Source organism: Stylophora pistillata, chromosome 9, assembly GCF_964205215.1.
Source record: "Stylophora pistillata chromosome 9, jaStyPist1.2, whole genome shotgun sequence".
Taxonomy (NCBI): Eukaryota; Metazoa; Cnidaria; class Anthozoa; order Scleractinia; family Pocilloporidae; genus Stylophora; species Stylophora pistillata.
The window spans coordinates 23,363,729-23,378,006 of record NC_142527.1 but is presented as its reverse complement, the minus strand read 5'-3'; the positions used below and the strand labels follow the sequence as shown (position 1 = coordinate 23,378,006).

Here is a 14,278-nt window from a genome sequence, read left to right as displayed (position 1 = left end):
TATATATAGTACGTTTCCTTCGTTCATAGCTCTACAAAATTCTCGTAAATCGTTTTGTCAGAAAGACCGGAAGTCATCAGTAACTTCAGTCAGTGGCTTTACTCTTGACCCAGGAAGGTACTTTGGTCGATTTCTTCTTGATAAGTGCCGCTGGCCTCCCAGAATCACTTCCCTATTACAGATTATTTGCAGCAAATTATAGGCTTTTGTCACAGCGAGTTTGGACCCCCCACGGACTTGGACCCCCTCCGTCCAAATCTGCTAGCAGATATGGACCCCCCCCCCCTTCGCAGATTTGGAACCCCTACCAAACTTATCTTTTAAGCATCGTTTGTATCATATAACCCTAACCCTAAAGCCTAACCCTGGACCTAAACCCTCACCTCTTTCGCTCGGGAGCCTAAAGGATGATGTTTTCACGCAGTTTTGTTAGGAGTCCAAATCCGCTAGTGGATTTGGACGGGGAGGAGTCTATATCCGCTAGCGGATTTGGACCGAAGGATCCAAATTTAGGGGGGTCCAAATCCGCTCTTTAAATAGTAAAGCACTATTTAAACAATAGTGAAAATGAGACCTGAAAAAAATTCAGGCCTGTACGGGATTCGAACCACTGACCTCTGCGATACTAGTGCAGCGCTCTACCAATTGAGCTAACAAGCCAACTGGGAGCAGGCCATCAAATTAATTCGACATAAACCCGTAGATGATAAATCAAACAACAAACATAAGAAGTACATATATATGAACTGCGGTTATGAAACGTATATGTGCACGATCCTTCGCAGTAAAGCATTATTTAAGCAATAGTGAAAATCAGACCTGAAAAAAAATTCAGGCCTGTACGGGATTCGAACCACTGACCTCTGCGATACTAGTGCAGCGCTCTACCAATTGAGCAGGCCGTACAGGCCTAAATTTTTTTCAGGTCTGATTTTCACTATTGCTTAAATAGTGCTTTACTGCGCAGGATCGTGCACATATACGTTTCATAACCGCAGTTCATATATATGTACTTCTTATGTTTGTTGTTTGATTTATCATCTACGGGTTTATGTCGAATTAATTTGATGGCCTGCTCCCAGTTGGCTTGTTAGCTCAATTGGTAGAGCGCTGCACTAGTATCGCAGAGGTCAGTGGTTCGAATCCCGTACAGGCCTGAATTTTTTTCAGGTCTGATTTTCACTATTGCTTAAATAGTGCTTTACTGCGAAGGATCGTGCACATATACGTTTCATAACCGCATTTCATATATATGTACTTCATATGTTTGTTGTTTGTACCTGTATGTTCATTCCAGTAGGAAACAAAGGTATCATTGGCCCTAATTTGTACTTATAAAAAAGAGGGCCATCCCATGGGATAAAAAGAAATGGAAACAGTATATCCTCCCTGTTCTTCGAAGGTCTCAGTTTTTAGTTTTTCTTCGATTCCACCTTCTTATTTTTCTAGAAAATTTCACGTGTGAATGAACTTAGCGCAGATTTTAATCTCCGGCGTAAGCACCCTCAGAGAGGGTTTACTGCGTCTTCAACTCTCAAGGTACCTTTTACGACTCTTCCACTTCATTTAAGGAGCCCTACTTCAAAGCAGGGTGACAACAAAATCGGTTTAAGAAGTCATCCAACTGTTCTACTCCACGGACATCTTTAGTAAAAGGCAAAAGATTTGCGTGTGATAAAGGAAGACAAGAGGGAACTACGAGAGATGCGTATCAGCGGTATGTCGAGGATGACTCGCTGACACGCGCAAGTGGGGTTTATATTTATTATTTTTTACGGCTGCGCACAAAATACTAAGAAAAGTAAAAGCCTAAATAAACTTATAGGGAACATAAAATTTGCTTACAATCGCAGGAAGTCTCTGGCAATAGATAATGTTTTCCAGGAAAACGATAAGACCGACCCCGACTAAAGTAATGTTTAAAGATACTTGTCTCCTTTTTTTTTGAGCTCTGTTGAACTTTTGGATACCTATCAACATGTAGGGAGGCGAAAAAAAAAACCGATGCATTCCTTCAGGGTTAGGCACTAGAATGTCGAAACCAGATTAAACTCTTTAACAAGTGTTAAATAGTACGAAAAGCTAAAAATTTTGATTACAGTTCAATAATTGTTGTCCATGATGTAAAAAAAAAAAAATAATAATAATAAAATACTTTCCTTGAATACAGATCATGTACTTGCACCAGTACATGAGGTTCAAGATAGCAGTAATATCATGTCGTCCGCACAATTTATAATGGAGCCTGGACCCAAATCAGGTATATAAAGCTTAGCTATTTCCCAAGGACCCAGATTTGGATTCGCCCACCTTCTGGGGTCTCTTTGTTTCCAGTGTGGTTTTGGGGCATGGTGATAAGCTTTTAGTTCACGTGCACATCCGCATTTTCTCAAATCATGAACTGGCCTTTTACATTGGCAGGGCCCCGCATCAAGGAGACCCGCAACCGTTTTTTGTATGTGCTCATACATTGAGAGAATCCACTTCTCGTTTGACATAAGGCCTCAGACCCTTACAAAGTACTGCATGACCCAGAGCGAGCCAGTTGCTTTACCTTGGTATGGTTGCTTCACTCGCAGGACCAGCTGGTCTAGAGGAATGCGACGCAGACGCCTTGACTGGGGAATTTAGTTTCGCCTTAATGGAAATAACAAAAAGAAAAGCTTTTTGACGCATTGATTCTTGCTAAAAGTATAGTGATTACACTCGTCTAGCATTTGAAGGCACCTGAACAATTCAATCATCAATAAAGGATTGTCCTCATTCAGTATAAATGCTAGCTGCAATACAGTAGTTCTTATTCAAAACTGTGTGGTTTTCACAAGGTCAGCCAAAAACAGTTAAATTTTGCTTAATAATTTGGGTATAGCTCTGGCCAGTCTTGTGTCAACCGATTCAACTCAATTTCAAATTCATGTGCCAGAAGCAAGGCGAATCCTCTCGGTGATGCAAGGTAAACTTGACGTCGACGCATCATTGTAGCATCAGTATGCATATTCTCCATACTGTTCTCTTTGCATTTCCTAAGGTGCTTAGAGGGAGAATTTGATTTACTGGAGATGCAGCTAGTATATTATTAAACCAAGAAATATTAGTGTTATCGTTCGCCAAAACAATTAAATCTAATTCATCTTAAGTACTATAGCCTGTAATTAATGTGCTATTATCACAATGCGAATCGCTGAGCTCAGTAAAATCACTATCAAACAACTTGGGGCCACTCCCCCTCCTTTTACTAAAAAACCGTGACGAGGTTACAGATTTCACAGGATGCATTTAAACGTTAACGTCAATACAGATGTATACCATACACAAATGTTAGCTCAGTTTTGGCCTTTTGTGATATATATTAAACGGAAACCTATGCCCCGCTTGTGTGACAGTAAAACATGTGCAACGCTTTAAAAATATTTGAACCCGTTGCATTTTGAATATATCCACTAACCAACAGCCTATCTCAGCTTACACGTAATCATGAAGTAAAACAGCAAGGCTTGAAATCAAATGGTTAGGGTCTAGGCAGCTTCCGGTTCTTTACGCGTAATTCAAGCAGACGAACTTCGATAAAGGATCAACCTACAACCCTTGATGTGCGAATTCTACGAGGTAGCTCAGTAATTAACAAATCCATGAGCGTGGTCTGTACCGCTCTCATCGACAACGATATTTGTCATCACAGTTGTCAAAATGCTGTGGCAGTCTCGGAGAACACTGGGTGAGTCCGCAACAGCGGTAAATTGTAGTAAAATATCTCACTGTTTTTTTTCAAGACATCACACAAAAATTACGATGTCCAAAAATGGGACACTAGTGTCTAACATTGGACACTAGTATCTAAAATTAGACCCAAGTATTTAAATCGAACAATTTCGTCTAAAATCTAAAATGCCCAAAATGGGACACTAGTGTCCGAGGTTCATTGGACACTAGTGTCTAAAATCGGGCACTGGTGTCTAAAATCGTTTATTTAGTAGTAGGCTGGACATTTTTCATGCGTAAAGAAGGGCATTTGACGAGTGGACAATATAATACACACCAACTGCTGATGATATATTTTGAAAGAATTTCCTTTATCAAATCAAATTTCAGTCAACTATTGATCAAATTATCCCAGTTCCCCTTCCTTCAAGGGGTCCACTGAGACAAAAGTTTGATAATGATTGAAAAAAATATCAATCAGTGAAGGAAAAATAAAACTGGCAAAATGTAAAACAAATTGTGTATTGAGATGTAAGAGAAGACCAACCAAAGAATGTCAAGAAAAGGAACAAGGTGGATGACTCTACAGCTGATCTTAAAAAAAAAAAAAATTACTGGTTTGAGAGTGAGGGGAGAACTCCTAGTTATAACTATCTATGGGAATGTATAAATTAAGGTTTAACTCAGTAGCCTCAAAAGCCTCCTGAACCAAATTTTGCCTTAAAAAAAAGAATCTAGAATTGACTGATATTAATTCATGATAATACCGGAGTGCTCAAATAATAGGGGCTATTGCATTGTGGTACAAATGAAAGCGTTGGCAAAAAGTGAAAAAACTCAATGCCTTTCTATTTATCACTAAAAAATTCAGAGAAAAATCTGAGGGAAGGGTTTGGCTCTGAAAACTAAACTAATTTAAAAACAATCAGTGGTGATCAGGATAATTTTTCATTGTCAAAGCAATACCTTTTCCTCAGGTGGATCAAGGAAGCAGAAGCAGAGATAACACAAGAGATGGTCATCAAATCCTGCAACACCTGTGGTATTTCTAATGCCTTGGACTGAACAGAGGACGAAGTGCTCTACTCTGAGGAAAACCCAGAAGTAGATGATGAAGAGATGGAAAGAGAACGAGTTCGAGACAGACAGCGAAAACGAAACGGATGGCAAGTAAACAATTGGGTTGAAAGCCCTTGCACAGATCTGTCAAACAGCTCCTTTAGGAGCCACCAATTTCATAAAAGTGAATGACCAATTTTCAGAAGTTACTTTTGTTGTGTTATATTACTTTTGCTTCATTGCTGACTTGACTTCAAGCTGGGGTTAAAGTTATTCAGCAACTGTGTATTTTTAAAATCTTAAAGCCTCGGCTACAAGCCGAACCCCTTTCTTTGTGGAAAATCTCCCAAAATTTTGGGTTGAAAACTGAAAAAATCGTTCAGCTTGTAGGTCAAGAAATACGGGAATTCTAGCCATCAGCTTTGAGCACTAAAACTACAAAACTAAGCCACTCTACATACATCATTCATACATAAACTTTACTTAAAAACAAATTGAAGTTTAGCTACAAAAACTAATGTCTTCGTGTTAATTATGATAAAATACAATGAAAATGAAAATCCCAATAAGGATACAAAATTTACATACCTATCAAATGTGTTAATAAAACACTAAATACATATATCTTATTAAATGTTTTGTTGTTTAGTATCACTGAGTATACTTTTATGAGGTTGTGCCATATTTTGACAAGCCTTTACTTTGACAAGATTTACCATCCAACAAACCAAATTGTTTTTCCAGTGCAGGTGAATTTCCCAGATCTTTTTCAGTTAGGAGGGAAAATTGCTCATCGGAACTAGGGAATGCCAATGAAAAAGTTGTGTGGACTTACGAATGCAACATAGGCACAAGATAGGGTACTCACATTGACTTTAAAAGAATCTGAATTGTTAACAATGTTTAGATGCAGCTGCCTTGTACTAATGTCTGCTTCATACTTCAAAGTCACCATCTCACAAACTGAATTTTGAAGTTGGTTGCCAGAAATATAATTTTAGTCAATGTAAAGTCTGTACTAATAATATCCCCATTTCTTTAGCTTGAAGTAACTAAGAGCATTACTACTCCCCCCTGGATGGGATGCAAGTCCATCCCAAGATAACCCCCCCCTACCAATTCATCAGGTTTTGTTGTAGCAGTTGTTTTTTTATTTCTTCTCAAGATAAAAATGACATATTTCATGTTAAAGAGTAAAATTTACTGTTTAAAGTAGTAAAAAGATAACGAAAGGTAAAAACGAAATTTACAGTGCTACCTTGTACCTGAAAATTGAACAATTTACATACAAATCCAACCAGGAGACACATTAGATGATACTCCACCCAATTAGCAGAATTTCTATTTCAACTTTGACATGCTGAACCATTTTTTTACTCAGATGCAAAAATTATTCCCCCATGATGATTGCTCTCTGCTAAATTTACTAAATGTGTCTCAAAAATGAGGAATATGGCAGAAAAAGTTTATTTACAGTGTTTTCTACCAATAGAACAATATTTTATCTATGGTAACAACTTAAAATTACCTTTGGAATCCTAAGGGGAGCAATTACATATATAGCTTTGTCAAGTGAGAGCTGGGAACAAATTTGCCACTCATCTTTATCCACATCATAAGCATGCAAGGTTACTCCAGTGGACTCACCTAGCTGGGCTGAGCCAAGCACAAATACCTTTCCCTTAAAAGTCACAACATCAGAAATGTGTATTGGTGCATTCCTACATTCAATGCTGCTCCACCTTTCATTAGTTGGGTCATACAGTTCCAAAACCTCTCTCAAATCAGAATAATTCTTTCCATACCCCCCAAACACAAGCACTTTTTCTCTCAGAATTGTTCCTCTTGCAAAACCTCTTTTATGGGAAAGTGAAGAAATTCTACTCCATTCTTTTTTTTCTGGATTGAATTTTTCTACAACATCTACACAGATACATTTTTCATGGATTGTTGGTTTATGCATACCTCCAATTGCATATAAACTGATACCATCAGCTATAATACACATACCAAATCTACTACTACTGAAGAGGGGCTACCTCCTGCCAAAGGTTCATATCAGGATTGTATCGACTCACATTGGGTCCATCTCCTCCAAATAGATACAAATATCCTTGGAAGTTTACAATTATAGTAGAAAGTTTGCTTGGAATTGATGGAAAATGGTCCCAGTGGTTTGATGATGGGTCGTATCTTAATCCCGTTTGACCATGACCATTCTCCCCTGGGAAGCCATTGAGGTATAACTTTCCACGACAAGCAGTCATGGAACAAAACATTGATTCACTTAATGATGAGAACTCAAACGATCTGATGTCATATCTGACAACATATACCACTTGTCTTCTGAAGGAAGGTAACACAACCTGTCTCTAGTTCCAGTGGCAACAATTGCATCCTCAAACGTTTTCAAACATTTTCTAGGCTGCTGGTTAAAATAACACTCTTCTGTTCCAGAAAAAGGATCTCTCATTGCATCATGAACAAACTGTGTACACGTTCCACAGCCTTTAACAAGGGGATGTGGCAAAATGACATTGAAAACAAAATTGCGTGACACATAAATCAGACGAACGTGACGAAACAGGTCGAAGAAACTTTGACGGTTAATTCTCTCGTTCTTCTCCATCCATTTGACGACCACTTGAAAAACGTCTTCCTCTGCTTTCACAAGAAGGTTGCCATCAGAAATCCATTCCTCGACTTGTGTCATACTCAAATTCAGCCATTCATCGCAATCTGTCAGCTCTATGAAATTCTTCAGAGTAAAATCTCTCGCTGTTTGCTGCAAATCGGGACAATTATAACTTTCGGCTGAATAGTGCGCCTTGATACAGTTTGAAAGAGAAAGTTTTTGAGAAATAAACTCACTTGAAAGTTCCATCAGACTTGGAACATTCAAAAACTCCGCCATGTCCATCAAGTCAAATGCATTGTGTTCATTGATATCCACGTGACCGATGTAGCAATACACAAGCACTTCCTCCATCAAAGCTCTTCTTGCTTCTTCCAATCATATCACCCCTTCTTTCTTTTCTTTCATGTCATTGTTCAGAGCACTATAAAAAAACGGACTTGCTGTACTTAGCACGTTTCCGTGAGCCTTTAGTCGAGCTCGATCATTACCTAGGCCAACATCAAGAGTCGCATCACAAAATTGTTCGTTTTTTCTCTGCATGTCAAAGCGTTTCATCATTTCAACACAAAATAACTGCTGTTCAGTCTTTGGGATAGGTTGTGATGTCAAATTTGACATGTTGGAAGACGGTTCACCTTCGACAAAGAAGCTTAGAAACAGAATCAATAACCGCCCATCCCCATCAAATGTTCACAGGCGTCCAACCTAAAGAGAAGTCCGCTGAGAGTCTATTACCAGTCAGGGTAGGCAAAGGGGTATTTTGAGCGAATAGAGAATCTACAAGGGGAGTGAAGTTATGGGAATCTCGTTTCCATCTTTATTTTAACCGCCATCACAACCACAATCATTTAAAGAGGAAATTTGAATCAGGGCTAAGATTTAATCAAAAACAGGTGTTTTTATAAGTTTTTATCTTTGCACTTGGTTTGGAAACAGATTTCCAGCACTAACAAATTCAACATAAGTTTTTTTTGACAGGTTTTTTATTTTACATATTTTACAATTGGGGTTAGTTAATAAACATAGTAAAATCCCTGTTATTACTAAAATGATCACATTTCTAACTACAGGTAATCTTGATTATTATTTGAATAGGATGATTATAGTTTTTAAATTTTTTGTTAGAAAATTTCCATAACAACTAAAAAAAAAAGTAAAGCCAGCATAATTAATACATCCAACGCAGCTCACAAGATAAAAACATATGGCCAAGAAGATATAAGAAGTGAATCAAAGGTAAATACGTCTGTACAGCTTTGTAATACTGAGAAGTTAAAAAAATAACTGATATCAAGGTACAGTACAGTCCATTAGATAACAGATTTTGCAATTTGCTTGTGAAAACATCTTCAAGACTAATGTTTAAACAACGGGGTTAAGATGTGAAGGTAATTGTTTCCTAATAAAAGCCTCCCTTTCAGAAAGCAGTAAATATTTACATAGTCATTCTTTATCATTATTGGAGGAATTTAAGCTAAGGGAAGCATCTCTGGAGCTGGAAGATTAGCCACTCCATGACAGCTGAAATAATGAAGACAACAAAGTTAGAGAAGAGTTTTATGATTGATAATAGGGGAGGAGGGAGACAGTTATCAATCATTTAAGGATACCTTATTAAGAAGTCATTGAGAACCAAAGTGAATTACTTTTCCTCCAAGTTGTTGCAAAGCCTGAATGAATACAGCATATATTTCTTAAATTGAGGTAAAAACTGTTTTTATCCAAAGTAAATTCCTGGAAATTTGGCAAAATTAGGAAGATTTCACCCAAGTGTTTCATTCTTTACTTCCATTTCTCCTTCCAGATTTGGAAGCTTTGTTTGCAAATTTCCATAATATTTCCAAGCTCAAATCCTGAGAGGATCCTTATCTTAGCTTAGTTTTTACTGTAGAGTTTTTATGGAGGGAAGCTTATTTGAGCATTTACGTTTCAAGTAAGTGTTTGCACGGGAACTCAAAGGAACTGATTGCAGTAGTTGTAGTTGTCATGTCTTACCTGGAGTTCTTGTATTTTTCTCTTATAGATTGCTGTTGTTGTTTTGGTGCATGACTGAATGTACGATGAAGATCATGGAGACATGCTTGAAGATCAAGGAGCTGAAATCCAGTGTAGTGAGCCAGTGTTGGATTCTAGAGATACCAAAAGGATCAAAGCTAGATTAATTTCCTTTTTCTCCGTTGTGATAAACTGACATCCAGGTTATTTGGTAGTTCCTGTGTGTCCCTTTGGATTGCAGAAGGATTCTCTGGAAGCTCTGGCAGCCAGCATTTTTGCTAGCAATTTGTCTCTCTTTTTATAGACAAAGTATCAATTAAAAAACCCGTCTTGATCTGGAATAAATCTTGATATTTGTTCTTTCTTCTCAACACTTTTCTGCTTGATACTGTATTGAAATTCTGTCTTGTCACTCTTAGGGGGTAAAAGGGCTCAGGTAACATGTTCTAGGAGCATTTTTACAGTATTAACAAAGTTTGTGTTTTTAAGGAGTTTTGTCCACATAAGGAATCCCTTAGAGATCCACTTAAATCATTTTGAAGGAACAGCAGTTTTGAAAATTACAATATGAACAAGCAAATAGAAGTTTTACCCATGATGGTAATCCGATGGTATGTAGAGACAGTACAACAGCACTGGCAGCAACTGTTGATGGGCGATACTGTAGAAAAGGTTCTCCATGAAGCAACGAAAGTTCACAGAGGTACTGCAATAAAAAAAAAAAAAAAAGTAAAACATAGTGTTGAACATTACATTGGTACTTTACACTTCAGAAAACAGTGGATAATATCAAGCTCAGAGTGACAATCTTAACACACCTTTGTTAATGATTCAACTTTAGATTTATCTGCTTCAGGACATTCTGTGGCCTTCAAAAATCTTTCAAGGAAATTCAGTATTGTTGGTGAACAAACTTCGAATCCCAAAGTCTTCAGAATAAGTGACTCCATTTTAAGAACCTAAAGAAAAACAATTTTTTAATGTAAGCAAATTAAAATGAAATAAACTTGGCAATGTCTACTTAATTAAGTGTCCCCCACATACAGCTTTGTCTTAACCTATAACTACCGAGTTTTTCAGTCTGTCAAATTGATTCTATTATTTTTTTACTGGATTTTATGCTCCCAAAAGAATGAATTTTTCTTTCATGCCACATCAGCAAAACTGCATGCCAGAAAAACTGCACTTTCCTTAATTTTCTGAAAAAATTCCATCACAATATGTCCAATGTAAAACAGTAGTCTTTTACTGAGATAATGTTCCTTTGCATTTGTATTATAATTTTTTTACAAGATACCCTCCTATGCCACCCCCTTTACCCTTTTTGGAACAGTCACTTTAAGGGTGATGTAAACTTAAAGAAAGTGAAGTAGTTCATTGGAAAGTGCAAAGGGGAGGAAATTTGAAGAAGGGTTGTAATGGTTTTGACCGTGATAAGCAGCATTTGAAATCTTAATTCAGTTAAAAGAGTATAGAAAATTCCCTCAAAGTGTTGGCAATAAAAACTGGTGCACATTTGCGACTAACAAATTACCTACAACAACAAACATATGAAACATATGTGTGAACTGCGGTTATGAGATGTATATGAGCACGATCCTTCGCAGTAAAGCACTATTTGAGCAATAGTGAAAATCAGACCTGAAAAAAATTTCAGGCCTGTACGGGATTCGAACCACTGACCTCTGCGATACTAGTGCAGCGCTCTACCAATTGAGCTAACAAGCCAACTGGGAGCAGGCCATCAAATTAATTCGATATAAACCCGTCGATGATAAATCAAACAACAACAAACATATGAAACATATGTGTGAACTGCGGTTATGAGATGTATATGAGCACGATCCTTCGCAGTAAAGCACTATTTGAGCAATAGTGAAAATCAGACCTGAAAAAAATTTCAGGCCTGTACGGGATTCGAACCACTGACCTCTGCGATACTAGTGCAGCGCTCTACCAATTGAGCTAACAAGCCAACTGGGAGCAGGCCATCAAATTAATTCGATATAAACCCGTCGATGATAAATCAAACAACAACAAACATATGAAACATATGTGTGAACTGCGGTTATGAGATGTATATGAGCACGATCCTTCGCAGTAAAGCACTATTTGAGCAATAGTGAAAATCAGACCTGAAAAAAATTTCAGGCCTGTAGGGGATTCGAACCACTGACCTCTGCGATACTAGTGCAGCGCTCTACCAATTGAGCTAACAAGCCAACTGGCCGTACAGGCCTGAAATTTTTTTCAGGTCTGATTTTCACTATTGCTCAAATAGTGCTTTACTGCGAAGGATCGTGCTCATATACATCTCATAACCGCAGTTCACACATATGTTTCATATGTTTGTTGTTGTTTGATTTATCATCGACGGGTTTATATCGAATTAATTTGATGGCCTGCTCCCAGTTGGCTTGTTAGCTCAATTGGTAGAGCGCTGCACTAGTATCGCAGAGGTCAGTGGTTCGAATCCCATACAGGCCTGAAATTTTTTTTTCAGGTCTGATTTTCACTATTGCTCAAATAGTGCTTTACTGCGAAGGATCGTGCTCATATACAAATTACCTACAGAAGACTTTAAATAGTTTGTCGTAAGCATATCCTGTACTTTACTGTAACAGAAGAAAAAAACCACAAAAATTTCATTGTACATACCTGCTTTGCAGTATAAGTGTCATCTGTGATGTATACAAAATCTGAAATATCTGGAGGATAAATTTCCTCAAACTTGGCTGCTATCAGCATGCAAGCAGTTCCCACAAGTTGCAGCTTACCCCGTAAAACAGACATGACTGATAGGAATCGGTCAATATAGTTTATGGTTAGATAGAGAGTTTGAAGTGAAAGTTTGTACTCTTCAGCCACTTCAACCAGCCAGTCAACAAGAATGGAACGCATAGAATGGTTGATGTCAGTTTGTTTCTTCATGTAGTTTGGTTTGGGCATGTTTTTGAGCTGGAAAAATAAAAAGTCCACTCATTAAGCCAATGCTCTTGCATGTTCAGTTATAGAGCTTTTAAGTTACCATCAAAACAAAAGCCAGACTCCAAAAGCCAGACAAGAGTAATAATAGTTTGCTGGCCTATGAAGTTCACACTGAGTGTCAAGACAATGCATTGAACAGAAGTGTTTTGCACTCACTATCTAATCTTATATATCAGTAATTTCTGGTTTATATCTAGTGCCCTTTTTTCATTTGTGACCTCTCAGATGTTGGCATTTAATTTAAATTTAAAAGAATAAAGCAGTAGATTAAATTTATTCAGTCATTATGCAATTGCCACAGGAAATCTAAGAGGGAGTTGTGGGAAGCTCCCTGTTAACTGAATGTTTTCTGAATATACCAAGATTCCGGTGAATGACGATTATTGCTTAAGGTTTTTCTTTTTGAAGTAAAAATAAGAAAACAGACAAGGCTTACAGAACATCAAACCAACCATGTTCAAAATCATATTCTAATCACATGCATTACATTCAATTTTAAATCGCGGCTTTTTCCGATCACGATCTTCACAGCTCGCACGTATAAAATGCAAAAAATACCTCCGACTTCTTCAAATATTGGTAGATCTCCGAAGCATATTCTGTGACACCAAAAATGTCGTTGCCAGTGTCGATGTCGTGTATTTCTGGCGTTGTTTCTTTCGTGCATTCAAAGTCCTCGTCATCGCTAGAATCTATAACCATGGGTGAATCCCCTGCAGTAAATGAAATAAATATAAAAAAAATTTAAACAAATATTTTTATTTAGAACGTATTAGATCTTAAGATTAGCTGAAAAGTCAAGGGATGACTCAAAAGAAGCTTTCTGCCAAAAAAATTATTTAAATGCAAAAGCCGTGCTCTAAAGAATGAGGAAAATTTGGTTCACAAAAGTGCAAAGCTTACCTTCAGTTCTTGCTCCGTTTGCAACGAACACATTTGTTAAAGCCGGGCGTGAAAGCGACGTTACGGCCGGATTTATTTCTGGGACTGAAGAGCTAGAGTGGAATGCCCTATTCTGAGAACTTGCAATAACAGGCTCTTGGTCTACGTGAATGCTAAAGCTTTGTTGTGCAGTCGTTGGTACAGCGAAGGCCGATGTCTTTTGTTGTGCACGACTGAAAGCATTTTCGTCGTTCTTCGCAGCACCGAAGGACAACGAAGGACCAGTAAAGCCAGCCTAAATGTATCCAAGCAGAAGAATCAATAAAGATAGGCTAAAATACTAGTATTGGAAAAGTACATGAAATTTAAAGGTCTAAAAGCTGTTGCATGAAATTGACCGCGTTCAACCGACCTGTTGTTTAGCAGCACGGAACGGCTGAATTCTCATTGCGTTGTTCGTTATTGTGCCCAAAGCTGCACGTTTCTGCCCTTGTTGAGTTGCTCTTGCTTGTCCATCTTCCATTTTTGCTTTCTTTAACACGCTGCTTTCTTGATTGTTCTCGAAGTTGTTAGTGATAGGAAACGGTTCCCTGATGGATAGCGACATTTCAACAAGGAGGCCGTTGACTTAAAAATTGAAAACGTATCGGAACGTCTGAACTGACAACTAAGAAAGTTAGAAAAGTAAAATACTCCAAAACGTAGCTACCAGCACCAAATTCGAGAGGCTCTGTGACAAATTATCCTAATTTTGCCCTTTTCCTGTCTGACATCGAGAAAAGTGACTCGCGAATGCGAACGTTTTCGTTCTCGCTTTTCAAGAATCCCGCTTGTAAAGGGTTAGCCAATCACAGCATAGAACCACGCATGCCGATATTTGCTACGTTGCGACCTACCGCTGACTCCCAAGGGGCTCGCTATTATTACCGGCGGGATTGAAATAAAAGTGGGCGACGGAAACCAGTAACATATGAATGTCGCTATACGCTATTTTCAAAATTCAAGCACGAAAGAGTT

At 37.9% G+C, this 14,278-nt stretch overlaps 2 protein-coding genes, 1 non-coding gene and 1 pseudogene across 3 annotated transcripts; all 4 read right to left on the bottom strand.

The window, feature by feature from the left end:
* Window positions 1–1,572: 1,572 nt before the first annotated feature.
* Window positions 1,573–1,692, bottom strand: LOC148723877 (U5 spliceosomal RNA). Its single transcript, XR_015992086.1, has one exon. It is a non-coding gene; the product is annotated as a U5 spliceosomal RNA (small nuclear RNA).
* A 4,424-nt stretch (window positions 1,693–6,116) lies between these two features.
* On the bottom strand, window positions 6,117–7,048 carry LOC148723876 (uncharacterized). The gene has a single exon (XM_088733421.1). It carries the CDS (start codon window positions 6,764–6,766, stop codon window positions 6,260–6,262), a length of 507 nt encoding a protein of 168 aa, XP_088589547.1. The 5' UTR covers window positions 6,767–7,048; the 3' UTR covers window positions 6,117–6,259.
* On the bottom strand, window positions 6,765–8,089 carry LOC111319626 (kelch-like protein 11; annotated as a pseudogene).
* A 762-nt stretch (window positions 8,090–8,851) lies between these two features.
* On the bottom strand, window positions 8,852–14,073 carry LOC111341374 (G2/mitotic-specific cyclin-A). The gene is made up of 8 exons (XM_088733422.1): window positions 13,674–14,073; window positions 13,283–13,556; window positions 12,938–13,092; window positions 12,050–12,349; window positions 10,210–10,350; window positions 9,984–10,097; window positions 9,392–9,525; window positions 8,852–8,917 (listed from the first exon to the last, which is right to left on the bottom strand). Exons 1-8 carry the CDS (start codon window positions 13,866–13,868, stop codon window positions 8,866–8,868), a joined length of 1,365 nt encoding a protein of 454 aa, XP_088589548.1. The 5' UTR covers window positions 13,869–14,073; the 3' UTR covers window positions 8,852–8,865.
* Between the last annotated feature and the right edge of the window lie 205 nt (window positions 14,074–14,278).